This window comes from Odontesthes bonariensis, chromosome 5, assembly GCF_027942865.1.
Source record: "Odontesthes bonariensis isolate fOdoBon6 chromosome 5, fOdoBon6.hap1, whole genome shotgun sequence".
Classification (NCBI taxonomy): Eukaryota; Metazoa; Chordata; class Actinopteri; order Atheriniformes; family Atherinopsidae; genus Odontesthes; species Odontesthes bonariensis.
Window position 1 is genome coordinate 39,717,192 of NC_134510.1, and position 25,358 is coordinate 39,742,549.

Sequence of the window (25,358 nt, forward strand, 5' to 3'; positions counted from 1 at the left end):
AAACAAGTAATACGAAGTGCTGCATATTTAAACTCCTGGTATCAAACCAGAAACAGTTTGACAGAATTGCCTTTTGGTTTCTCTTTATTGTTTTTTTCCTTACCTTTGCTCTTTTTTTTAACGTTTTGACCGGATGAATTTTCTCTTTTTAATGAGTGATGACGTCTGCTTTATATAATATAATATGATGTATCATATTTTACAGGATCTTTGGAACCGGATCTGTATATAGACTGTTTCTGTCCAACAACAACAATTGTCTCTTCTAAAGCATCAACTTGTATTTTCAGCAGTCTGAGTGAGCAGATTCTCGTACTTTCACATATTTATGACTTCAGTTTTTGTCTACTCTGAATAGACTCATGTCATGTTTCTGCGCAATTTGGACCAAATTAGCTGAAATAACTTCCTTCTTTTGTGTCTCAAGACTTGAAATTGTGAAACTCATTTCTGGTTCTGTTTGACAAACAACCCTGATTACACAACCACTTTATGACACTTTCAACACTCGTTGTTAACCCTGACCGCCAGCCGCTGTCGGTACTAACCACGAACACCAGTTTAGATGTTTATAATCATTAAACTGGTTCTTCAACAGAGGAAACAACTGTTAGAGAGATCTTGATGCAGCTAAAATCTGGTTTACACGTGTTTACCTTGCATTTCCTCAAGAGTTCTCACTGATATTTTCTTATTTTCATCGTGTTTATTCTCCAGCTGCAGACACAACACTCGAATAAATTATTTTAAATTCGTCTTTATTTACATGTAAAACACTTAAAATAACACAAAAAAATCTGAATATTAATACAAGATGAAATAAAATGAGAAGTTTAGAGTAATTTCAACAGATTCCTCTGAGAAATGAAGGATCTAAACTTCTTCTTCGGTCTCCTGAACACTTTCTTCTCGTCTGGTTCCGCCTGCTAAAACCAGACAAGAGGAAGAAATGACAGAAAACCGAGTGGAAACGTGTTCAAGATCCAATGTTCACCAGAAGTTGTGGAATCCAAGGCGCCTCCATACTGTGATGTCATCAGTGATGTCACCACATGCAAATCAGGTGATTAAATTTCCCGCCTTCGTGAACTTTGGGTCTCACTCAGTGTTTCCCCCTCGACAGCATCACTTTGTCTCCGACCGCCTTTGAATTCTTGAGGTTTTTTTCTCTTAAAAACCTGAACAGGTCGAAGCTGCTCTGAGGACCTCATCGCACGTTCAGAAGAGTCAAAGTCCAAACTAAACCCAGCGGCAGCAGCAGCTGCATCACTGCTGAACTCAGAGGATAAATGCATGTTCCCATGAGCCTTTGCAATCATCGGACTCATGGAGTCAAGGAGTCAAGGAGTCATTGAATCATGGAGTCAAGGAGTCAAGGAGTCAAGGAGTCATTGAATCATGGAGTCAAGGAGTCAAGGAGTCACGGAGTCACGGAGTCACGGAGTCAAGGAGTCATGGAGTCATGGAGTCACGGAGTCAAGGAGTCATGGAGTCATGGAGTCATGGACTCACGGAGTCACGGAGTCAAGGAGTCATGGAGTCATGGAGTCACGGAGTCAAGGAGTCAAGGAATCATGGAGTCATGGAGTCATGGAGTCACGGAGTCATGGAGTCACGGAGTCAAGGAGTCAAGGAATCATGGAGTCATGGAGTCAAGGAGTCAAGGAGTCATGGAGTCATGGAGTCATGGAGTCACGGAGTCAAGGAGTCACGGAGTCAAGGAGTCAAGAAGTCACGGAGTCATGGAGTCACGGCGTCAAGGAGTCATGGAGTCAAGGAGTCATGGAGTCACGGAGTCAAGGAGTTACGGAGTCAAGGAGTCATGGAGTCAAGGAGTCAAAGAGTCAAGAAGTCATGGAATCATGGAGTCATGGAGTCAAGGAGTCAAGGAGTCAAGGAGTCAAGGAATCATGGAGTCAAAGAGTCAAGAAGTCATGGAGTCAAGGAGTCAAGGAGTCAAGGAGTCATGGAGTCATGGAGTCAAGGAGTCAAAGAGTCAAGAAGTCATGGAATCATGGAGTCAAGGAGTCACGGAGTCACGGAGTCAAGGAGTCAAGAAGTCATGGAGTCACGGCGTCAAGGAGTCATGGAGTCATGGAGTCAAGGAGTCATGGAGTCATGGAGTCATGGAGTCAAGGAGTCAAGAAGTCATGGAGTCATGGAGTCAAGGAGTCATGGAGTCAAGGAGTCAAGAAGTCATGGAGTCATGGAGTCACGGCGTCAAGGAGTCAAGGAGTCATGGAGTCAAGGAGTCATGGAGTCATGGAGTCATGGAGTCATGGAGTCAAGGAGTCACGGAGTCAAGGAGTCAAGGAGTCAAGAAGTCATGGAGTCATGGAGTCACGGCGTCAAGGAGTCATGGAGTCATGGAGTCATGGAGTCATGGAGTCAAGGAGTCAAGGAGTCATGGAGTCATGGAGTCATGGAGTCAAGGAGTCAAGGAGTCAAAGAGTCAAGAAGTCATGGAATCATGGAGTCAAGGAGTCATGGAATCATGGAATCATGGAGTCAAGGAGTCATGGAATCATGGAATCATGGAGTCATGGAGTCACGGAGTCACGGAGTCAAGGAATCATGGAGTCACGGAGTCAAGGAGTCATGGAGTCATGGAGTCACGGAGTCAAGGAGTCAAGGAGTCAAGGAGTCAAGGAATCATGGAGTCATGGAGTCATGGAGTCATGGAGTCAAGGAGTCATGGAGTCATGGAGTCACGGAGTCAAGGAGTCACGGAGTCAAGGAGTCATGGAGTCATGGAGTCATGGAGTCAAGGAGTCAAAGAGTCAAGAAGTCATGGAATCATGGAGTCAAGGAGTCATGGAATCATGGAATCATGGAGTCAAGGAGTCACGGAATCATGGAATCATGGAGTCACGGAGTCACGGAGTCAAGGAATCACGGAGTCAAGGAGTCATGGAGTCATGGAGTCACGGAGTCAAGGAGTCAAGGAGTCAAGGAATCATGGAGTCATGGAGTCATGGAGTCACGGAGTCACGGAGTCAAGGAGTCAAGGAGTCAAGAAGTCACGGAGTCATGGAGTCACGGCGTCAAGGAGTCATGGAGTCAAGGAGTCATGGAGTCATGGAGTCAAGGAGTCAAGGAGTCATGGAATCATGGAGTCATGGAGTCATGGAGTCAAGGAGTCAAAGAGTCAAGAAGTCATGGAGTCAAGGAGTCAAGGAGTCACGGAGTCACGGAGTCACGGAATCACGGAGTCAAGGAGTCAAGGAGTCATGGAATCATGGAGTCATGGAGTCATGGAGTCAAGGAGTCAAAGAGTCAAGAAGTCATGGAGTCAAGGAGTCAAGGAGTCACGGAGTCACGGAGTCACGGAGTCATGGAGTCACGGAGTCAAGGAATCATGGAGTCAAGGAGTCAAGGAATCATGGAGTCAAGGAGTCAAGGAGTCAAGGAGTCAAGGAATCATGGAGTCATGGAGTCACGGAGTCAAGGAGTCAAGGAATCATGGAGTCAAGGAGTCAAGGAATCATGGAGTCAAGGAGTCAAGGAGTCACGGAGTCAAGGAGTCATGGAGTCATGGAGTCATGGAGTCATGGAGTCAAGGAGTCAAAGAGTCAAGAAGTCATGGAATCATGGAGTCAAGGAGTCATGGAATCATGGAATCATGGAATCATGGAGTCAAGGAGTCATGGAATCATGGAATCATGGAGTCACGGAGCCACGGAGTCACGGAGTCAAGGAGTCATGGAGTCATGGAGTCACGGAGTCAAGGAATCATGGAGTCACGGAGTCAAGGAGTCATGGAGTCATGGAGTCACGGAGTCAAGGAGTCAAGGAGTCAAGGAGTCAAGGAATCATGGAGTCATGGAGTCATGGAGTCATGGAGTCATGGAGTCAAGGAGTCATGGAGTCATGGAGTCACGGAGTCAAGGAGTCATGGAGTCATGGAGTCATGGAGTCAAGGAGTCAGAGTCAAGAAGTCATGGAATCATGGAGTCAAGGAGTCATGGAATCATGGAATCATGGAGTCAAGGAGTCACGGAATCATGGAATCATGGAGTCACGGAGTCACGGAGTCACGGAGTCAAGGAATCATGGAGTCACGGAGTCAAGGAGTCATGGAGTCATGGAGTCACGGAGTCAAGGAGTCAAGGAGTCAAGGAATCATGGAGTCATGGAGTCATGGAGTCAAGGAGTCATGGAGTCATGGAGTCATGGAGTCATGGAGTCACGGAGTCAAGGAGTCAAGGAGTCAAGGAGTCAAGAAGTCACGGAGTCACGGAGTCACGGCGTCAAGGAGTCATGGAGTCAAGGAGTCAAGGAGTCATGGAATCATGGAGTCATGGAGTCATGGAGTCATGGAGTCAAGGAGTCAAAGAGTCAAGAAGTCATGGAGTCAAGGAGTCAAGGAGTCACGGAGTCACGGAGTCACGGAGTCAAGGAGTCATGGAGTCATGGAGTCACGGAGTCAAGGAGTCAAGGAGTCAAGGAATCATGGAGTCATGGAGTCATGGAGTCAAGGAGTCATGGAGTCATGGAGTCATGGAGTCATGGAGTCACGGAGTCAAGGAGTCAAGGAGTCAAGGAGTCAAGAAGTCACGGAGTCACGGAGTCACGGCGTCAAGGAGTCATGGAGTCAAGGAGTCAAGGAGTCATGGAATCATGGAGTCATGGAGTCATGGAGTCATGGAGTCAAGGAGTCAAAGAGTCAAGAAGTCATGGAGTCAAGGAGTCAAGGAGTCACGGAGTCACGGAGTCACGGAGTCATGGAGTCACGGAGTCAAGGAATCATGGAGTCACGGAGTCACGGAGTCAAGGAGTCAAGGAGTAAAGGAATCATGGAGTCAAGGAGTCAAGGAGTCAAGGAGTCAAGGAGTCACGGAGTCAAGGAGTCATGGAGTCACGGAGTCAAGGAGTCAAGGAATCATGGAGTCAAGGAGTCAAGGAATCATGGAGTCAAGGAGTCAAGGAGTCAAGGAGTCACGGAGTCAAGGAGTCATGGAGTCAAGGAGTCAAAGAGTCAAGAAGTCATGGAGTCAAGGAGTCAAGGAGTCACGGAGTCACGGAGTCAAGGAGTCAAGAAGTCATGGAGTCACGGCGTCATGGAGTCAAGGAGTCAAGGAGTCATGGAGTCATGGAGTCAAGGAGTCATGGAGTCAAGGAGTCATGGAGTCATGGAGTCATGGAGTCAAGGAGTCAAGGAGTCAAGAAATCATGGAGTCAAGGAGTCACGGAGTCAAGGAGTCAAGGAGTCAAGAAGTCATGGAGTCATGGAGTCAAGGAGTCAAGGAGTCACGGAGTCACGGAGTCACGGAGTCAAGGAGTCATGGAGTCACGGAGTCAAGGAGTCAAGGAGTCAAGAAGTCATGGAGTCATGGAGTCACGGCGTCAAGGAGTCAAGGAGTCATGGAGTCAAGGAGTCATGGAGTCAAGGAGTCAAGGAGTCACGGAGTCACGGAGTCACGGAGTCAAGGAGTCATGGAGTCACGGAGTCAAGGAATCATGGAGTCACGGAGTCACGGAGTCAAGGAGTCAAGGAATCATGGAGTCAAGGAGTCAAGGAGTCAAGGAGTCAAGGAGTCAAGGAATCATGGAGTCAAGGAGTCACGGAGTCAAGGAGTCAAGGAATCATGGAGTCAAGGAGTCAAGGAATCATGGAGTCAAGGAGTCAAGGAGTCAAGGAGTCACGGAGTCAAGGAGTCATGGAGTCAAGGAGTCATGGAGTCATGGAGTCAAGGAGTCATGGAGTCATGGAGTCATGGAGTCACGGAGTCAAGGAGTTACGGAGTCAAGGAGTCAAGGAGTCATGGAGTCATGGAGTCATGGAGTCAAGAAGTCATGGAGTCATGGAGTCATGGAGTCAAGGAGTCAAGGAGTCAAGGAGTCATGGAATCATGGAGTCATGGAGTCATGGAGTCATGGAGTCAAGGAGTCACGGAGTCAAGGAGTCATGGAGTCATGGAGTCACGGAGTCAAGGAGTCAAGGAGTCATGGAGTCATGGAGTCACGGAGTCAAGGAGATACGGAGTCAAGGAGTCAAGGAGTTAAGGAATCATGGAGTCAAGGAGTCACGGAGTCAAGGAGTCAAGGAGTCAAGGAGTCAAGGAGTCATGGAGTCATGGAGTCACGGAGTCAAGGAGTTACGGAGTCAAGGAGTCAAGGAGTCATGGAGTCATGGAGTCATGGAGTCAAGGAGTCATGGAATCAAGGAGTCAAGGAGTCAAGGAGTCAAGGAGTCAAGGAGTCAGATGTGGTTCAGTTAGACTCCTCCTGCTGGTGGAAAATATAACTACCAAAACAAACACTTGTGTTAAAACGAGCTGGCTGCAATAAAGGATGAAAACAGAGACATCCTTTGTGATTTGCCAACGCTTCAGTAAAGCAGATGACCTTTTTCTGACAGATGTGCACAGATATTTTCAGTCTGTGGAAACAATGAAAGTAAATATCATGTAGCGGAGTTCAAACTGGTTCATCCAGACAGAGTTCAGAGCTTTAGTCTGAAAGGATGTGCTGAAATGACATCCTGACATCCATTCGGCTGATTTGAAGTTTGAAGTCAGACCAAAGCTGACGGCCACAGATTACATGCTGGAGCTGTAACTGGGAGGATGTTGCACCTGGACTTCAACCTCGAGTGGCTACAGAAGAGTAGATGATCGCATCTCCTGCCTCCTCCACATGTCTGAAAAAAAACACACAGAATGAGTCGACAGTTACAGCGTCCACACAGAACACTTCACAGGAAGTCAGAGGTGAATTTACACATTATTAGTCTTCAGGAATAGTTCTCCAGGCTTCTTGAAGGACATCCCAAAGCTCTTCTTTGGATGTGGGCTGCCTTTTGTTGCGTTCTCTGCCAACATGATCCCACACTGCTTCAGTAATGTGGAGCTCCGGGCTCTGGGGAGGATTCATCCCTCCATCAGACCTGCTGCCACTGATTCTCAGCCCACTTCTTGTGTCCTTTGGCCCAGCTCAGCCTTTTCTCCCTGTTTCCCTTCCTTAAGAACGGCTTCCTGACAGCCACCCTTCCATGAAGCCCATTTCTGATGAGGCTTGGGCCAACAGCAGATGGATCAGCTGAAGGTCCAGATGCATCTCTCAGCTCCTGTGTCAGGTCTTTGCTGGATGTTTTCCTCTTTCTTAAGGACATCACTTTCAGATCCTGTTCATCTGCTGTAGATAGTTCTTTAGGCCTGACACTTCTTCTTTTGTCCTCCACTTGTCCAGTTTCCTCAAATGTTTTAAGGACACACTGCACACCATGCTGAGATATGCCAAGTTTTCAGCTAACAGCTCTTTGGGAATCACCTTATTGCTGCAGAAATCCTGTTTTCTGTCTGTCACACTGTGTTATCTTTGCTGTTTTTCACACATGCAGCTAAAGAAATGGGAACAAATCTTAATTCCAGTCTAAAACCCACAAAGAGCTTCTAGATTATTCATTTCTGGTGGCATAAAACAGTTTAATCACGTAATTTATATTAATTGTTCCATAATTCGTCATTAGATTATATCTTATATTCCTTTTTTAAGCTTTAAATTGAATCTTATTTACTTTTTCTTGAATAAAAAAAATGTCCTACCTTTCTACTTTAAGATGTGATAACGTTCATTTTTTTGGGATTAGGATTTTTTTTTAAACTGAATTTCTTATATTAATTTGACTCTTTTGGTAACTGAAAGCAGTTTTAACATAAATGTACAAAAAAGTTGAAACTATGAAGCTGTTTTTCACACATGCAGCTAAAGAAATGGGAACAAATGATGTGTCTCTGTGACAGGCTGCTGGGAACAAAGTGCCTAAAGATCCAGTTTAAAACGGCTTCTTTGCTGAGTTGTCTGTTCTGTGTGGACACAGCACTGGTTCATCCCTTGAGTTAGGAGCCTTTTTCCTGCCTGAAGGGTTCATAGCTCAGAGTTAAGTGGCTTAATGAAGACATAATGGACTGAAAATGAGGAAAAAAAAGCAGAAAATGTCCAAAGAAAAACGTTGAAAGACCTTCAGAAAGTGTTGAAACTATTGCTGAAGATCACTTAAGCTGCTTGGATGCAAAATATAAAGAAATAATAGGTGTCTCATGACCAAAATGCTTCAAAAACCCCATAAAATACTTAATATGGCTGTCAAAGTCTACAAATGTGGTTGGAAATGAATTGTTATACAAGAAATTATAATTAAAAGTCAGTTTCTGTTCATTTTAGGCCACTATTTGAGTATATTAATGTAAAAAAAAAAAATCGAATAATTTTTTGTTGCTCGTCTGACTCCAAATCTCATCTGTTACTGAATTTTATTCCTGTTTGGTGATAAAAAGTCCTGTTTTTAAAGTCCTGTGACAGGCTGCTGGGAACAAAGTGCCTAAAGATCCAGTTTAAAACGGCTTCTTTGCTAAGTTGGACACAACACTGGTTCATCCCTTGAGTTAGGAGCCTTTTTACTGCCTGAATGGTTCACAGCTCAGAGTTAAGTGGCTTAACAAAGAAAAAACACATTCCTCTGAAGATGCTCAGGTACGAGGACTGGACTGAAGATGAGGGAAGGAGCAGGAAATGTCCAAAGAGAAACTCTGAGAGAGCTTCAGGAAGCTGCAGAACTGCTGATCAGGACACTTTAAAGGTTACAGGAGATGAGGACACTCACACAGTCACATGTACAGTTTATATATGAGCATAAAAATTGGTTCAGAAGGCACCTCAGAGATTAGCTGTCCTTTAATCATTCTATCACTAATTCCTACCTGCTCTGTTTGTTGTGTCTGAACTGGACGGAGGCGTAACTGACATCCTCCACCTCTCGGCTGGTTACGTTTGCACGATTTCCTCCATTCTCCTCAGTAGGCATGATGCTGCTGTAGATGTCATCAGCTTGCTGAAAATAAATACATGTTGAAAGAGAGTTTACGACTGACAACTACACATTTCAGTCGTAAATGTGTAGCTTGGATTATTGAAGCTGTGACTCACTTTCTGATGCCTCTCACCTCCCGCTGGGCTCTGAACCTCCGCTGCTGCTCGCTTCCTGTAACAACACAACCATCATATCAGAGACAACAAGATCAGGGCTGGGCAACGATTAACATTTTTAATCTGATTAATCACATGATTTCCCTGATTAATCGCATTTGTACGCAGAATCCAAAAATGAATCCAAAAGTAGCGTATAGCTTTTAGCATTTAGCTTTATTTTAAATGTGCTGCCATATGAATGAAAGTGCCATAACATTTGTTGTGCAAACACACTTTTAACATCAGCATCTTTCTGTAGTTTTTATGTAGAAGCCTCGCTCCACTGTCTGTTTCCTTGAATGACTTGCTGCTATCAGTTGTGTGTTTTGCCTTTAAGTGATATTTTAGACTGGAACTACTACGCTGAGAAGACAATTCAACTTGGCTGTAAATGCAGGAGTTTTTTTTAACATTTATTTTGAAATACGTGCTTTTACGTTGAAACCAGTAAAACAGGAAGTAGCGCCAGTTAGCTCCGTTAGCTTCACACCTGTAGCGGTGATGTTACCTGCTCGTTTATCTTTATTTTATTCCTCCATGCTTCGTGGTGTTTGCTGTAACTGTGTGAATGTGATGCAGAGGAGAAGTGGAAGTTAAAGAATCCTAGTTCTGACCGTGAAGATTGACTCTACCGTTGGTTGAGAAGCAGCTAAAGTGGCCAGTATTACTTTTATTATTTATTGGTACCAGCCACAATGCTAAGAATGCTATTTCTTTAATGATTACAACAACTAATGTTGTCTTTTACTTTGTTTACTCGAACATTTAGTTCTACGGTGTTGATGTGGAGTTAATAAACATTTGTGAAAATCAACGGGCGGCATATTGGCAGTGTTTACAGATGACTTTGGTTCTGTCGACTCCGCCGTCTGGAAGAACTTTAACATGAAAATGGCCGAGTAAAAGTTCCGTACCCTTCTCCATGTTTGGTGGATCCGCCGATTACTTTCTTTTCCTGTTCCACAGCAGACAGCAGCAGACTTTTACAAAATAAAAGCCTGTGAGCAACAGACTTTTACAAAATAAAAGCCTGTGAGCAACAGACTTTTACAAAATAAAAGCCTGTGAGCAACAGACGTTTACAATAATAAAACCTGCGTTAATGCGCGATAAAATATTCATCAGCATTAAATAATTAACGAGTTAACTCGCCCAGCCCTAAACAAGATGTTTGCTGTTACTACGCCCTTACTTCTGTTAACCCTAAACTGTCCAGTCTGTTGGTGCAGCCCAGCTGAGTTTATCTCAGCTCAGGACAGACTTTGACTTGCATGAATCTTACTTCCTGACCCCACCGTTTAGAAAGCACATCTTTTACTTCTCACTCAGAACTTCTCACAATATTTCCAAGCGTATAAAAAGCAGAACCACACAAAGATGGCATTATATCTCATCCTCTGCAGGACTTGCATCAAAACACCACTTGCTAAATCATTTCCTCTTGTTTTTCTTTTCCAGATCAGAGACCATGTAGAGGAGCCAACCTCAAACCCCGGCTGACGTCTTTTCAGCTGTGAAACGTAGTTTTATAAAACCATGAGCTACCTCTCGACCTCTCGACCGATGAAAGATAGGGTGGGAGCGTGACCCAAACATGAACGTAACAGATCAGCAGTGAGACCCAGCCTGAAACATTAAACAGTCCAGTCCAATTAAAAAACACAGAGTTATCCAGAATCTACCCGATTCCTGCAACAGATGGAAACAACCCCAGCCGATAACATTCATGCTTCGGTCTTGTGGCCTTTTGAAAGAGTTATTTCGACACAATAACCTCAGTGTTGCATTAAATCTGGCTCTAGCTTTCATAACTTTGCTAACCAAGACTCTGATTTAGCTTTTTTGGAAGCTCATCCGCCCTCCTTTGTACGACTGCTGGCCTGAAGCTCAGATTCTCACTCTCAGACTCTTCTAAACTATTCCAGGATCCTATTTACGTTGGTGTTTAGGTAAATTTAGGTTTAGGAAGAGGTTGTGATTTGGATAAAAGTCACATTCCAGCAGCTATTCCCTCTAAAAACTCAATCCGTGTTTCTCTTCTGTAGGAGTCTGAAAACTCTCCATCAGCCTTAATCAATATTCCACTAAAATAAGGAATATCCTGAGATTAAAGAAAAAAAAACATGCATTTTGGAGTGAGAATAATCACCAGGAGAAATTTTAACACATGATTGGTGTTATATCCAAGTAATGTAGAACAACTTTCTCACTGAAGTCTAACAATGTAGAATTATGTCATTAAAAAATGAAAATATTCAAGTTAAATACCTTTAGCTTGTACTTAAGTGCTGTAAAGTACAGCTGACAGATTTATTTAGACATTCAGGTACCTTTTAATGCAGAAGACGACCAGAATGAGCGTGATCACAGCCAGGAGGACACCAAATACCACATAGAATATCCAAAACAGGTTATCCTGTAAACCTTGACCTGTAACACACAAATGTTTACAAGATAGGAGAATTTATTCTGCTCCTTCATTCAGCGTTTTCAGTCAGCATGATGGGGAAGTGACAACATAGACGGAAACTGGCAGAACCCTCATAGTCAGCAGTCGCAGCAGGATTTTTTTCTACATGCATTTTATTTTTGTATCCCTGTGAATATGTTGATTAAGGCGGAATAAGATAAGCCGAAAGGCAAAGTTCACCAAGCTCTGGAGGAGTAATGTCAAACCAGGGTCTTTGGGTTGACAGTCCTGCCCCACAGCTTCTACCCTGTAAACTACTCGGGGGGTTTATTACTTTCTTAGATAAGGACTTTGTTTGTATGTTTGTTTGTTTCATATGTGGCCATTTTCAAAGCAAGAAGTCAGCTTTTAAAAACAAGAGAAAGAAGTCATACAATCACTTAAAATAAGCTCAATTATCTGCCAACAGAACAGAAAATTAAACAGTTAAAATATTAAAATCCATATACATTTGTCTTGTTCGAAGGAATACATTAGTGTTCATTAAAGAAAATACTTTTGGTATTTCTACTTTAACCGAAAATAAAGAATATCTTATTGAAATAATTAATGAACTAGCATTAAAAAAAGAAGCATATTTCATCTCGATTTAAGATATTTCAACTTAGATTTCAGTTTTTGCAGTAAGGCCCGTCAGCCGTGACTTCTACACTTTCATAAGTTTCCAGAGTCGCCAATGTGGAAATCAGATTTTTTGAGGGATTTTCTTCTATTTGTTCCGGTCTGAATTGGGGAAATCAAAGTTCCAACAATTTAAACTATTAGAACTCTGAATGTCCAAGAGATATTCAAGGTGTTTGGTTTGCGAGAAATGCCAGATGTTTATTTTTTGTTCTCTTTCTAGGCTGAATTTAAAAGACTGGATTACATTGCCAAAAACACGACACACTCTTTGTTGCTCCTTAATCTTTGAGTAAAGTTTCCACCAACAGCAGAGGCTGGAAATTAAGCCCACTGACCGTAATAAATGGGTAAACTCCCAACTGAATGGAAGCACTTATTTAAGTGTCTGAGCTGTTGACTAAAATATTTGTTTTCTGATTCAATATTACAGACTTGTGTCTGTGTCACCACTTGTACACTAGCCGTTAGCAGCTAACTACGTGCTAGCAGTTAGCTGCTAACGGCTAACAAGCCAAGCAGAGCATAAATAGCTAGCAGCTAACGGTAGCTAGCAGCTAACGGTAGTTAGCAGCTAACGGTAGCTAGCAGCTAACGGTAGCTAGCAGCTAACGGTAGCTAGCAGCTAACGGTAGTTAGCAGGTAGTTAGCAGCTAACGGTAGCTAGCAGCTAACGGTAGTTAGCAGCTAACGGTAGTTAGCAGCTAACGGTAGTTAGCAGCTAACGGTAGCTAGCAGCTAACGGTAGCTAGCAGCTAACGGTAGTTAGCAGCTAACGGTAGCTAGCAGCTAACGGTAGTTAGCAGCTAACGGTAGCTAGCAGCTAACGGTAGCTAGCAGCTAACGGTAGTTAGCAGCTAACGGTAGCTAGCAGCTAACGGTAGTTAGCAGCTAACGGTAGCTAGCAGCTAACGGTAGTTAGCTACATTTCAGAAATGTAGCTACTACTATTAATGAGATTAAATAAAGCTGCTAACTACTTGTTAGCTGTTAGCTGCCAGCTACTTGTTACCTAAAACACAATGAAAAATGCTTCAAGTCAACCAGTCCAGCTGCATTTCTCTAGAAAGGCATATTTGAATATGGAGCTTGTGAGACCTCTGATAATTCAACCTGATATCATGGATTACAGACTATATGTTGGTCCATGACCATGTCGTCAGTTATTGCAGTTTAGGAATAAAAAATAGGTTTTTAACGTAGGTACATTCTCCACTGTGGTTTCCTTTTGTTTGTTTGGGGACAGTTTACGTGATGGCGTGTAGGTTCAACCTATGTTCTTGATATTGATTAAAAACCATGTATGCAAGTACAGAAGTACAGTAAGATACCATGTGAGAGGGTTTTCTCCTCAGCAGCACATGCACTCAGCAGCTAAAGGAGGGCGTTACACTTGTCCTGAGGAAGTTAACATGGTCATATTTCTGCAGCTGATGACTTAAAGTGGAGTTCAGAACAGTTTAAAATGATTGATTTGCCAACCCAGCTCAGGTAGGAAGGATGATAATTACAGGAATGATTGTGGATGTGGTCTCTGTTTGGTTGACGTATGAAAGCAAAGAAAATGACCAGACAGAAACTGAACAAACCTCCCTCTGCAGTGCCAGCCTCCACCTGCAGGCTGTACGGCTCAGACTGGGTATTAATGTTGGTCTCCAGAGCACAGGTGTAGTTCCCAGAATCCTCTGCAGTCAGAGGGCCCAGCCGGAGGACGGGGCCGGACTCTGGGAGGGGGCGGCCATCTCTGAACCAGGAGATCTTTAGTTGGTGAAAAGTGCAGCCGGTGGAGGTGCACAGCAGCGAGGCTGCTTCTCCTCCGCTGAACGTCCTGTTATCTCTGGAGCCTTTTATCCACAGTTTGGTACCGTCTGGAATAAAGAAGCTCGTTAGTTTTTGGCAGTATTTTCATTTATTAAATATGTTCCATTTTATTTAGAATTATTAGAAAAATTTTGTTTTAATTTTATTTATTTATTTTAATTTTTTAATTTTAAATTTTAAATTTGTTTTTGTTTTTAATGATTTTATTGCCTTCTTGTAATTTTATGTAGCTGTAAAGCACTTTGAATTACCTTGTGTACGAATTGTGCTCTATAAATTGCCTTGCCTTGCCTTAATTATTTTTTTATTAGATTATTTCTTTATTAAATCACTGATAAGTGATTTCAGGGGGGATTATGTGGGTGAGCAGAACCTTGACACATTGTCCAAATTACACATTGTGCCTCGTTGTTGTCCGTATCGTGCATATTGTTTGAGGTTAGGATGAGCTGTGTCTAGATAATGGTGAAAATGAGGCGCCGGCCTCGGACAGCAGGTGCGGAAGAGAGATTGGGTTTGGGCCACATTGAATGATTCAGGAAGGTATAAAAGATTGTCACAAGCTGAGGTCAAAGGGAATTTCCGGGCTTTCTGAAATGTCTCTGTGACGGTCTGTTCAATAAATTCCCCGTAAGAGGCTGACCACGGCGAGTCTGACTCCTTTTTACAGGTGAATAGGGTAATATTTTAAAATAATAGATATCACCATGAAACTTTCTCAGTTGATTACTTATACAAGTATGAAAAAAAATGTATTACAAGTTTTAGAAATGTGTATGTTTAATTATGCAAATATCAGATCTATTTCCGGAAGATAGATCTGAACACATGATAAAGCCAGGTGCAAAATTTTCTTTCTTCATTTTGTTTACACACAAAATGAAAAGAAAATTACAGAGGGATTTCAGGATATCTGCTTTCATTTCCTAGGAAATCAAAATATACTGCCCATAGCCTAAAAAACATCCATTTTCACCATATTTTGTTATTATAATGTCACATAAATCAGGCCAGGAATGATTTATCAACAAATCCTTCTATAAATATCTTCAGAATACTGCTAAGTGTGTAACTGGAAGGTTTGGTGTTAGTAGGTGCTCCATAGGCTGAGATATTGATACTGGAAAAATACAAAAAACTGATTTTAAAAAACAGCATTTAAAGATTTAAATAGGGGAATTAATTTAGGTAAATTTGGGCGAAACGTACTGCTGCAATTAAACAAAATGTGATGAAATAAACATTTTAATTTATGTTTTCAACGTTTTCTTGATAGCAGGTTGAAAGAACACATATTGAAGGAGTATATATTGAAGAAAAATCACTGTTTTTGCCTGCCGTGTCTCGTCTTAATATCTGTTTCAGATTGAATGTGAGCTCTTCTTACCAGCAACTGTGACTTTCACTCCTGTTCGGTTGGTAAAATGTCCCTCAAGATCATCAGCCTGCATTCTGAAGCGAAAGGTTGCGTCGTCTTTTGGCTGTAGGTCTGTGATCTGTAAGGTGCAGTTTGCCTTCTTGTCTCCCAGGTACTGATAGCGAGGGTCGTTGTTTTCTGAGTCGCTGTCATACACCGATGTGAAGAAGTCCTGACAGATCTCATGGTTCTGACACCAACCGACCCTGATGATCTTCAAGGGAACACGTTTTCCATCTCTAATGAATGACTTTGCAGGTGTGAAGGTGCAGGGCAGGGTGAGGGTGGATCCTCTTACAGCACATGCAGATGTGAAAGGATGTATCACACTCGCTTTCTCAGCAGCTGGAAACACATTGTACAAGATGGTAAAAATTACAAAGAATGTTTTTTTTATATATATATATATATATATATATATATTTTTTTTTTTTTGGGGGGGCTTTTTATGCCTTTATTATAGGACAGTGACGAGAGACAGGACGCAAGGGGCAGAGAGAGGGAAATAACACGCAGCAAAGGACCGTCCGATGCGGGACTCGGACCGGGGCCAACTGGACGAGAACTATAGCCTCTTGTACATGGAGCGTCTGCTGTACCCACTACGCCACAGACCACCCCAAATACAAAGAATGTTGACAGACGATTGTTCTTGTTAGCAGAAGTATGCTCATGTCTTTGTGGTGCGTCGTAGCAACTGAACACAGGTAGTCCTCCCATAGAAAACAGCCCACAGGTCATCTCTGAGGCAGCTCACTGGAACTTTATGGTTAAAGCATGGTTTGAGTTAAAGCATAAATTTCTTCAGGACAGAAAAGGCCTTCGTTTTCTCCACTTTCTTATTTTTTTTATTCTTTTAATTGGTTTTTAAGCAGGTATTGAAAGATGTACAGGATAGTCTTTAAAGGTAGTAACAGTGTTGCGTATTAAAACCCACGCCCTAACCACCAGAGGTGGGTAGTAACGATTTACATTTACTTAAGTAAGTTTTGTAAAACATACTTCTAGGAGTAGTTTTAAATCTCTATACTTTTTACTTTTACTTGAGTAGATGTGTGCAGCAGAAACTGTCCTCTTACTCCGCTACATTAGGCTACAATGAGCTGGTTACTTTTCTTCTTACCTCTTTGGTATTCTACGCCTCATTATTTTTACCCCCCCGCGTACGCCTCATTTTAATGTTTTATTCTGACAGAGAGAGAGACTTCCACCAAAGGCTCTACCACCTGACTGTGTTCCACCAATCAGACGCAGCCGTGCAGTCTGGTCACGTGACCGTACTCGATCTCAGCGGCGGGACGGGTTAGCTTTAGCATTAGCAGTCGTAGCAAACAAACAAAGAAACAGATGAAAAATGTCAGAACCAACGGTGGGAAATGAAGACGCAGACGAGGCCTCATACTGAAAGCATGTTTACCTTACAAAGAGTGAGAAACAGCAGCTACATTATGTGTCTTCTGTGTCAACCAAAACAAACGCACATTTCAGCAGAAACTCAACATCTAACTTGAGGAAACATGTAGCGCTAAGTTTCCTAAACTCGTTTTCCCCCATGGATAGGTGAATGTTTGTTTTTTAGGTTACATATGGGTTACATATGTTTTAAACATTTCCTAAGTCTATTTTATTTTTTATTGAAGTTAATGAATTTACCTGGATTATTTTAATTTAAGCTATTTTGTAATTAATTAATTCATTTTAATTTATTTTATCAATTGGATGAACTCTAATTGGCCTAAAGATGATTATTTAGTATTTTTGTCTGTCTGATTGAATGCTTGTGTTAACAAATAAATCAGACGTTACTCAACAGTTACTCAGTACTTGAGTAGTTTTTTCACCGAGCACTTTTTTACTCTTACTCAAGTAATTATTTGGATGACTACTTTTTACTTTTACTTGAGTCATATTATTCTGAAGTAACAGTACTTTTACTTAAGTACAATTTTTGGCTGCTCTACCCACCTCTGCTAACCACCCCACACAAAAGAAAAAAGAAATAAACAAACAAACAACAACAAAGAAAGAAAATAAATATATATATATACAATTGTATGTATATATGTAAGGAATACGGTACAAATGCACAAATGACTGAAGAGTAAACACACACTAGAAGATCACAGCTGCTATAAGGCCGTCGTTTTCTCCACTTTCTTAAAGTTTTGTTTGGTTTCACACTTTGACAGTTGACAGCCTGTATTTCTGCTTAATTTAGCTTATCTGATAATCTGACAACTTCCTCAAGATCGTGAAAGATGCACACGAGTATAAAAAGCTGCAGTATGCTGAAGTAATGTTTTTTTCTGTGTAACGTTATCCGTCAGAAAATGTATGACACACTTTTCTTTAAATCTACCGATCAACAGAATAAAATACATTTCTATTTTCAACCTGCCTGTATTTTCGTCTCTCCTTGACCTCACATCCAAAACAAAAGGAGGCAGGAGGTCTATCTTCCATTAAAACCATCATAACCAAATGTGCATTCATGATAAGTAGGGCTGGGAAACGATTAAAATGTTTAATCTAATTAATCACATGATTTCCCTGGTTAATCGCAATTATTCGCATTTATTCGCAGAATCCAAAAATGAATCCAAAAGTAGTGTATAGCCTTTAGCATTTAGCTTTATTTTAAATGTGCTGCCATATGAATGAAAGTGCCATAACATTTGTTGTGCAAACACACTTTTAACATCAGCATCTTTCTGTAGTTTTTATGTAGAAGCCTCGCTCCACTGTCTGTTTCCTTGAATGACTTGCTGCTATCAGTTGTGTGTTTTGCCTTTAAGTGATATTTTAGACTGGAACTACTACGCTGAGAAGACAATTCAGCTTGGCAGTGTTTACAGATGACTTTGGTTCTGTCCACTCCGCCGTCTGGAAGAACTTTAAAATGAAAATGGCCGAGTAAAAGTTCCGTACCCTTCTCCATGTTTGGTGGATCCGCCGATTACTTTCTTTTCCGGTTCCACAGCAGCAGACTTTTACAAAATAAAAGCCTGTGAGCAACAGACTTTTACAATAATAAAAGCCTGTGAGCAACAGACTTTTACAAAATAAAAGCCTGTGAGCAGCAGACTTTTACAGAATAAAAGCCTCTGAGCAACAGACTTTTACAAAATAAAAGCCTGTGAGCAACAGACTTTTACAAAATAAAAGCCTGTGAGCAACAGACTTTTACAAAATAAAAGCCTGTGAGTAGCAGACTTTTACAGAATAAAAGCCTGTGAGCAACAGACTTTTACAAAATAAAAGCCTATGAGCAACAGACTTTTACAAAATAAAAGCCTGTGAGCAACAGACTTTTACAAAATAAAAGCCTGTGAGCAGCAGACTTTTACAAAATAAAAGCCTGTGAGCAACAGACTTTTACAAAATAAAAGCCTGTGAGCAACAGACTTTTACAGAATAAAAGCCTGTGAGCAACAGACTTTTACAAAATAAAAGCCTGTGAGCAACAGACTTTCACAAAATAAAAGCCTCTGAGCAACAGACTTTTACAGAATAAAAGCCTGTGAGCAACAGACTTTTACAAAATAAAAGCCTGTGAGCAACAGACTTTTACAAAATAAAAGCCTGTGAGAAACAGACTTTTACAAAATAAAAGCCAGTGAGCAACAGACTTTTACAAAATAAAAGCCTCTGAGCAACAGACTTTTACAAAATAAAAGCCTGTGAGCAACAGACTTTTACATAATAAAAGCCTGAGAGCAACAGACTTTCACAAAATAAAAGCCTCTGAGCAACAGACTTTTACAGAATAAAAGCCTGTGAGCAACAGACTTTTACAAAATAAAAGCCTGTGAGCAACAGACTTTTACAAAATAAAAGCCTGTGAGCAACAGACTTTTACAAAATAAAAGCCTGTGAGCAACAGACTTTTACAAAATAAAAGCCAGTGAGCAACAGACTTTTACAAAATAAAAGCCTCTGAGCAACAGACTTTTACAAAATAAAAGCCTGTGAGCAACAGACTTTTACATAATAAAAGCCTGAGAGCAACAGACTTTTACAAAATAAAAGCCTGTGAGCAACAGACTTTTACAAAATAAAAGCCTGTGAGAAACAGACTTTTACAAAATAAAAGCCAGTGAGCAACAGACTTTTACAAAATAAAAGCCTCTGAGCAACAGACTTTTACAAAATAAAAGCCTGTGAGCAACAGACTTTTACATAATAAAAGCCTGAGAGCAACAGACTTTCACAAAATAAAAGCCTGTGAGCAACAGACTTTTACAAAATAAAAGCCTCTGAGCAACAGACTTTTACATAATAAAAGCCTGTGAGCAGCAGACTTTTACAAAATAAAAGCCTGTGAGCAGCAGACTTTTACAAAATAAAAGCCTGTGAGCAACAGACTTTTACAAAATAAAAGCCTGTGAGCAACAGACTTTTACAGAATAAAAGCCTGTGAGCAACAGACTTTTACAAAATAAAAGCCTGTGAGCAACAGACTTTCACAAAATAAAAGCCTCTGAGCAACAGACTTTTACAGAATAAAAGCCTGTGAGCAACAGACTTTTACAAAATAAAAGCCTGTGAGCAACAGACTTTTACAAAATAAAAGCCTGTGAGAAACAGACTTTTACAAAATAAAAGCCAGTGAGCAACAGACTTTTACAAAATAAAAGCCTCTGAGCAACAGACTTTTACAAAATAAAAGCCTGTGAGCAACAGACTTTTACATAATAAAAGCCTGAGAGCAACAGACTTTCACAAAATAAAAGCCTCTGAGCAACAGACTTTTACAGAATAAAAGCCTGTGAGCAACAGACTTTTACAAAATAAAAGCCTGTGAGCAACAGACTTTTACAAAATAAAAGCCTGTGAGCAACAGACTTTTACAAAATAAAAGCCTGTGAGAAACAGACTTTTACAAAATAAAAGCCAGTGAGCAACAGACTTTTACAAAATAAAAGCCTCTGAGCAACAGACTTTTACAAAATAAAAGCCTGTGAGCAACAGACTTTTACATAATAAAAGCCTGAGAGCAACAGACTTTTACAAAATAAAAGCCTGTGAGCAACAGACTTTTACAAAATAAAAGCCTGTGAGAAACAGACTTTTACAAAATAAAAGCCAGTGAGCAACAGACTTTTACAAAATAAAAGCCTCTGAGCAACAGACTTTTACAAAATAAAAGCCTGTGAGCAACAGACTTTTACATAATAAAAGCCTGAGAGCAACAGACTTTCACAAAATAAAAGCCTGTGAGCAACAGACTTTTACAAAATAAAAGCCTCTGAGCAACAGACTTTTACAAAATAAAAGCCTCTGAGCAACAGACTTTTACAAAATAAAAGCCTCTGAGCAACAGACTTTTACATAATAAAAGCCTGAGAGCAACAGACTTTCACAAAATAAAAGCCTCTGAGCAACAGACTTTTACAGAATAAAAGCCTCTGAGCAACAGACTTTTACAAAATAAAAGCCTCTGAGCAACAGACTTTTACAAAATAAAAGCCAGTGAGCAACAGACTTTTACAAAATAAAAGCCTCTGAGCAACAGACTTTTACAAAATAAAAGCCTGTGAGCAACAGACTTTTACAATAATAAAAGCCTATGAGCCTGTGAGATTTTTTTAAATAAATAATTAACGAGTTAACTCGCCCAGCCCTAATGATAAATGACATTTAGTCCTATTAAAAAGTCAGTCAGTGGTCATAGCGTATTTGTGCTGTTTGTAGTCCTCTGAATGTTCCCTTTTTTCTTTTTTTTTCTTTGGGGTGGGGTTAGAGTTGTGTTTGCTTATTAGCATTATTACCCTTTGTTATGTGACTAAGTCAAGTAAATGTGACTCTCGGTTGGGGGAGGTGGTTGTGGGAGTTCTAAAAGGGGAAAAATAGGTGAAATGTATCCTTTCAGATTGATATTAGATTGTATATTGACAACCTAATAAAGATATATATGTAAAAAAAAAAAAGTCAGTCAGTGACATCATCCTGAGGGAAGTATCTATAAAAGCAAGTCATATAAACGCTTTAAATATCACTACAAAGCACAGAACTGAGAATGTCAAAGAAATGTGGCATGAAATAATATTACAGAGTTTTAACTGGAATCTTTTATATAAGATCTGTGATCCAATGATTCCTGAGTGTTTGACTTCTTTGTTTTTATTTTAAAAGTCTCTGTTTTGCATTCATATTTCCTCACATTGTTGCATGACAGCTTTTTGGTGATGAACAGGCAGAATGAACAGGCAGTCTGTGGTGGTTACAGTGCACGACAGACCCGTGTAGTTCCCGTCTCGTACATATAACGCAAAGTATGACACTGTTAAAGTTCAACACATGGAAGGAAGTGAGACTATAAGGAAAAGCACATTTAAGGTCGGAGTAACAGCAGATGGAAGGAGTAAAAGCATTAAAAAAACAATAAAAATGAAACACTCTTTAGTGTTTTTATTGGTCTACAACAGAAAAAAAACTTTTTATTTCAGTAATTTGGTGAACTTTGTGTGTTTGGCTCAGTTAAACATCATTCAGGAAGCTTTTGACCAGCCAGAATCATTTTTACTTGTTGTGGGTTTGGATGCAGTCCTCTAAAATCTGACGGTCGGTGTGAAATAAAAAAGTCTTACCTGTGAGGAAGACCGAGATGCTCCAGAGAATTATTTTGTGGTAAGCTGCCATGCTGAGACGAGTCTGTTGGACGCTGGAGGTGTTCTGCAGCCAGAGAAGTCAGCACTGAGTAATAAGGCAGGAGGATTGTGAAATCAGCCAGGAAACGACCAGTTTTAACTTCCTTCTTTCTTCTCTTTATTTTTACAGTAAATTCTCTTCAAACACCCGTCTGAAGTCATGCTTAAAGGAAATCAGAAACTCAAAAATAAACGACTTGAATGTCAAATCACATGCGTGTCTGTTAAAGTAGATGGATTACAGATTAAATGGCTGCAATTACCAAATAAATTATATTATAATAAACACTTAATAAACAAAATAATATCAATTATATATCATTTTAACTTAAATATAAATATATATATTATATTAATAAATATTATATAAATATTATATTAAGTAAAATTATATTATATAAATATATATTTATTTATGTCCTTTATTATTATATCAATTATATAAGTTAAATTATAATAAACACTTATATAATAAATTATATTATAATATTTTAGTTTAAGCCCTTAAGATGCAGCTGAAAGTCTCGTTTTCACAAATTTCCTAAACAACTTAGTTTCACAAAAAAAGGGAAGAACATTTAGAAACAACTTTGTCCCTCTGAGTAATATCATCCTTTTACTCTGGTGTTGATGCTCCGAGTGGCAGCACATTCTTAACATGAACTTGTATGTTTTCCTGCTGAGAAGGAAGATTAAAATCATATCCTGAGCAAACACACGTCAAAAATAAATGTGTATTTATATGAAGGCTGATTTCATTTAATCGGCTTCAAACTGAGCTGATGAGACGGTTTCAGGATGTTTTCTTCTGAAACTTCTCAGAAACTGCATTTAACTGAAATATCAGACAGAAGCTCTCACTGACCTGAGCACTAAATTTGGTGACACACTTTCACTGCAACACCAACACCAACAGATTCAAAAACTCTTTGGTTCCTCTGGCCATCAGTGATGGCACTTTTGAATTTCACTGCTCACTTTATATTTTAAAATTCTTAGATTGTTCTTAAAGTGTTTATTATTCTATAAACATTTTTATTTCTTTATTATGTCTGCTACTGGATGCTTGAATTTCCTTCGGGATCAATAAAGTATCTATCTATCTATCAATCTACACCCGGGGTCCGTTTCCCAAAGCAGGTTCAACGAACTCTGAGTCTGTTCCTGAACTCTGAGATAGAAAACTCTGAGTTTTCGGTTCCAGAAACGCTGATTTGAGGGAGTTTAATCACCTCTGAGTAGGTTGACCTTGAGTTTTGTGTGTCCCGATTTTGGAGCCCCGATTCGACGAGTCACCATGGCAACGGGGAAGAGGAGGGGCTACGTTTTTCAGCAACCTGGAATTGGAAATCTTAATGCGCTCATACGGCGAGTTTCAACACGTTTTTAGAAAGAAGTGCAACACCGCTGCAGAAGCAGAAGTTTAAAGGGACAGTTCGCCTCTTCTGACATGAAGCTGTATAACATCCCATATCAGCAACATCATTTCTGAACATCTTCTTACCCCCTGCTGCGTCCTGTGAGCAGAGTTCCAGCCTCGTTTTGGTGCTGATGAAGGTAGTCCGGCTAGTTGGCTGGGGTTTAAAAAATAAAGCCTTTTGCTTCTCAGAACAATATGCGTTCAACAGAGTAATACATTTGCATCACAAAATCGTTCTCCAGAAAAAGTCAGACCTCACAATATCTTGGCCCTATTTTCTCTCCCTTCGTATCACTGCCTGCTGCCGCCTGCCGCGCCTGTTACGGTGTTTGCTGCTCGGTCTGCACAGCAGGCAGTGATACGAAGGGAGAGAAAATAGGTCCAAGCGATTGTGAGGTCTGACTTTTTCCTGGAGAACCATTTTGTGATGCAAATGTATTACTCTGTTGAACGCATATTGTTTTGAGAACTAGAATTAGAATTGAGGCGTCATGTCATGCAGCTAATTTCACCCAAAGGCAACCTGGTCCAGTTTGTGTTTGCAACACAACAAGAAGTCCCGACTGTGGATTATTTTTATTGTTATGAGCTATATGCTAAATTAAATAACTTAAAAATGTTAGGGTTCTGGGAGTGTGGTGGTTCTTTTTCCTTCCACCAGGTGGTAGTCAGGAGCACGGTGGCTGAGGCTGGCATCTGACGAGGCACACCTGCAGTAACTTACCATCATCAAGGAGGAGCATTTAAGGAGATCGCTGTCAGTCCTTCGGCGCCTGATTGTTGCCATAAGTGGTACTTCAAGCCTGTGAAATACCTTTTCACAAACCCGTTGAGATACCTTGAAAACTTACTTGTTGTGTTTTTTGCTTCCAAGGTTTTCCTGTGTCCTGAAACCAAGCTCGGACCTTTGTATCCAGTACACAAACCTGGACCTGATTAACTACTGGCAGCCGTGCTCTCCTTACTGCTCCCGATCGAACCCTGTCCGCTCTCCACCGGGCTCTGGAACACCCCTCTGGATTCAAACCCTCAACCTCCAGAAACCCCCCCCCCCCCTTCTCCCTTCTCCGGACTCCCCTGTGTATCTGTTTCAGTCCCAGTTATTCCTGCAGCCGCTGTGGTGCCAACCCCTGACTGAATTCACTTCCTGGAAAGATCCACTCCATGAAAGACAATTTTCCTCACTTTGAAAATAAACACTTCAAACTATCCAAACTCTTGAGAGTTTCCTGCATTTGGGTCTGACAAACCAGAGAAAACCATGACCAAATAACTTCTAAAATACATTGACATGGCATTTTGTAAGCTACATGTGGTATCTTTTTGTATTTAAGATTATATATAATAAAAATAATACAGATAATATAATGTGTTGGTGCCGTGGTGAGTGTTTTTTTTTTTTGTTTTTTTTTGGGGGGGGGGGGGGGGGGGCAAGGGATGGTTCGCCCAGGGCGTAAATCAAGCCAGGACCGCCTCTGATCGGGACTCTTTGGCTGTGTTTGAAACCGCCTACTGCATACTCATCGATCAAAATGCAGGGCGTTTACCCACAATGCATTTTGCTCCTGCCCGAGCCGAAATCAGCCGGCCTGAAGCTGATTTCTCTTAAGCTCTAAACTCTGTAAACTTTGGCAACATTTGAAACATTTTCAGGTGAGAAAGTAGTCGTTTAGATCCCCAACGTGTTGAAAACCTGACAAAATACCGGCTGTTTACCATTTTGTTCCCACGAATTCGGCGCTACTAAAGCTAGCCGCAGTGAGCAACGCACTTCCTGTTATTTTCACAAAATAAAATACCCGTTGCCTTTTATCATAGGGAAAGCCATTACCATACAATTGGGGCTTTTGTTTTGAAAACAGGAAGTGAACCTACCCTCGTTGTAGCTAGCTTGAAACTGCCGTTTTGACAGGAAATGACGATCGGTCACGTTACGTTGCATCTTGGGTAGTTTGAGTATGAGTAGTAACCTCATGATGCATACCCAAC

At 40.9% G+C, this 25,358-nt stretch overlaps 1 protein-coding gene across 1 annotated transcript; it reads right to left on the reverse strand.

Annotated features, from left to right (window-relative positions):
- Window positions 1–741: 741 nt before the first annotated feature.
- On the reverse strand, window positions 742–21,965 carry LOC142380478 (uncharacterized). The gene is made up of 7 exons (XM_075466364.1): window positions 21,890–21,965; window positions 15,270–15,644; window positions 13,651–13,929; window positions 11,301–11,400; window positions 8,929–8,983; window positions 8,703–8,833; window positions 742–6,643 (listed from the first exon to the last, which is right to left on the reverse strand). The coding sequence occupies exons 1-7, from the start codon at window positions 21,939–21,941 to the stop codon at window positions 6,586–6,588; spliced, it is 1,050 nt and encodes a 349-aa protein (XP_075322479.1). The 5' UTR covers window positions 21,942–21,965; the 3' UTR covers window positions 742–6,585.
- Window positions 21,966–25,358: the final 3,393 nt, after the last annotated feature.

What these genes read in the sequence shown, in the direction of transcription:
- LOC142380478 (XM_075466364.1), bottom strand. Translation starts at nt 21,941, where the DNA reads ATGGCAGCTTACCACAAAATAATTCTCTGGAGCATCTCGGTCTTCCTC. An exon ending in AGTGAAAGTCACAGTTGCTG is followed by an intron (nt 13,930 to 15,269) that starts GTAAGAAGAGCT and finishes TCTTTATTCCAG; the next exon opens with ACGGTACCAAACTGTGGATA. An exon ending in GTCGTCTTCTGCATTAAAAG is followed by an intron (nt 8,984 to 11,300) that starts GTACCTGAATGT and finishes GTGTTGTTACAG; the next exon opens with GAAGCGAGCAGCAGCGGAGG.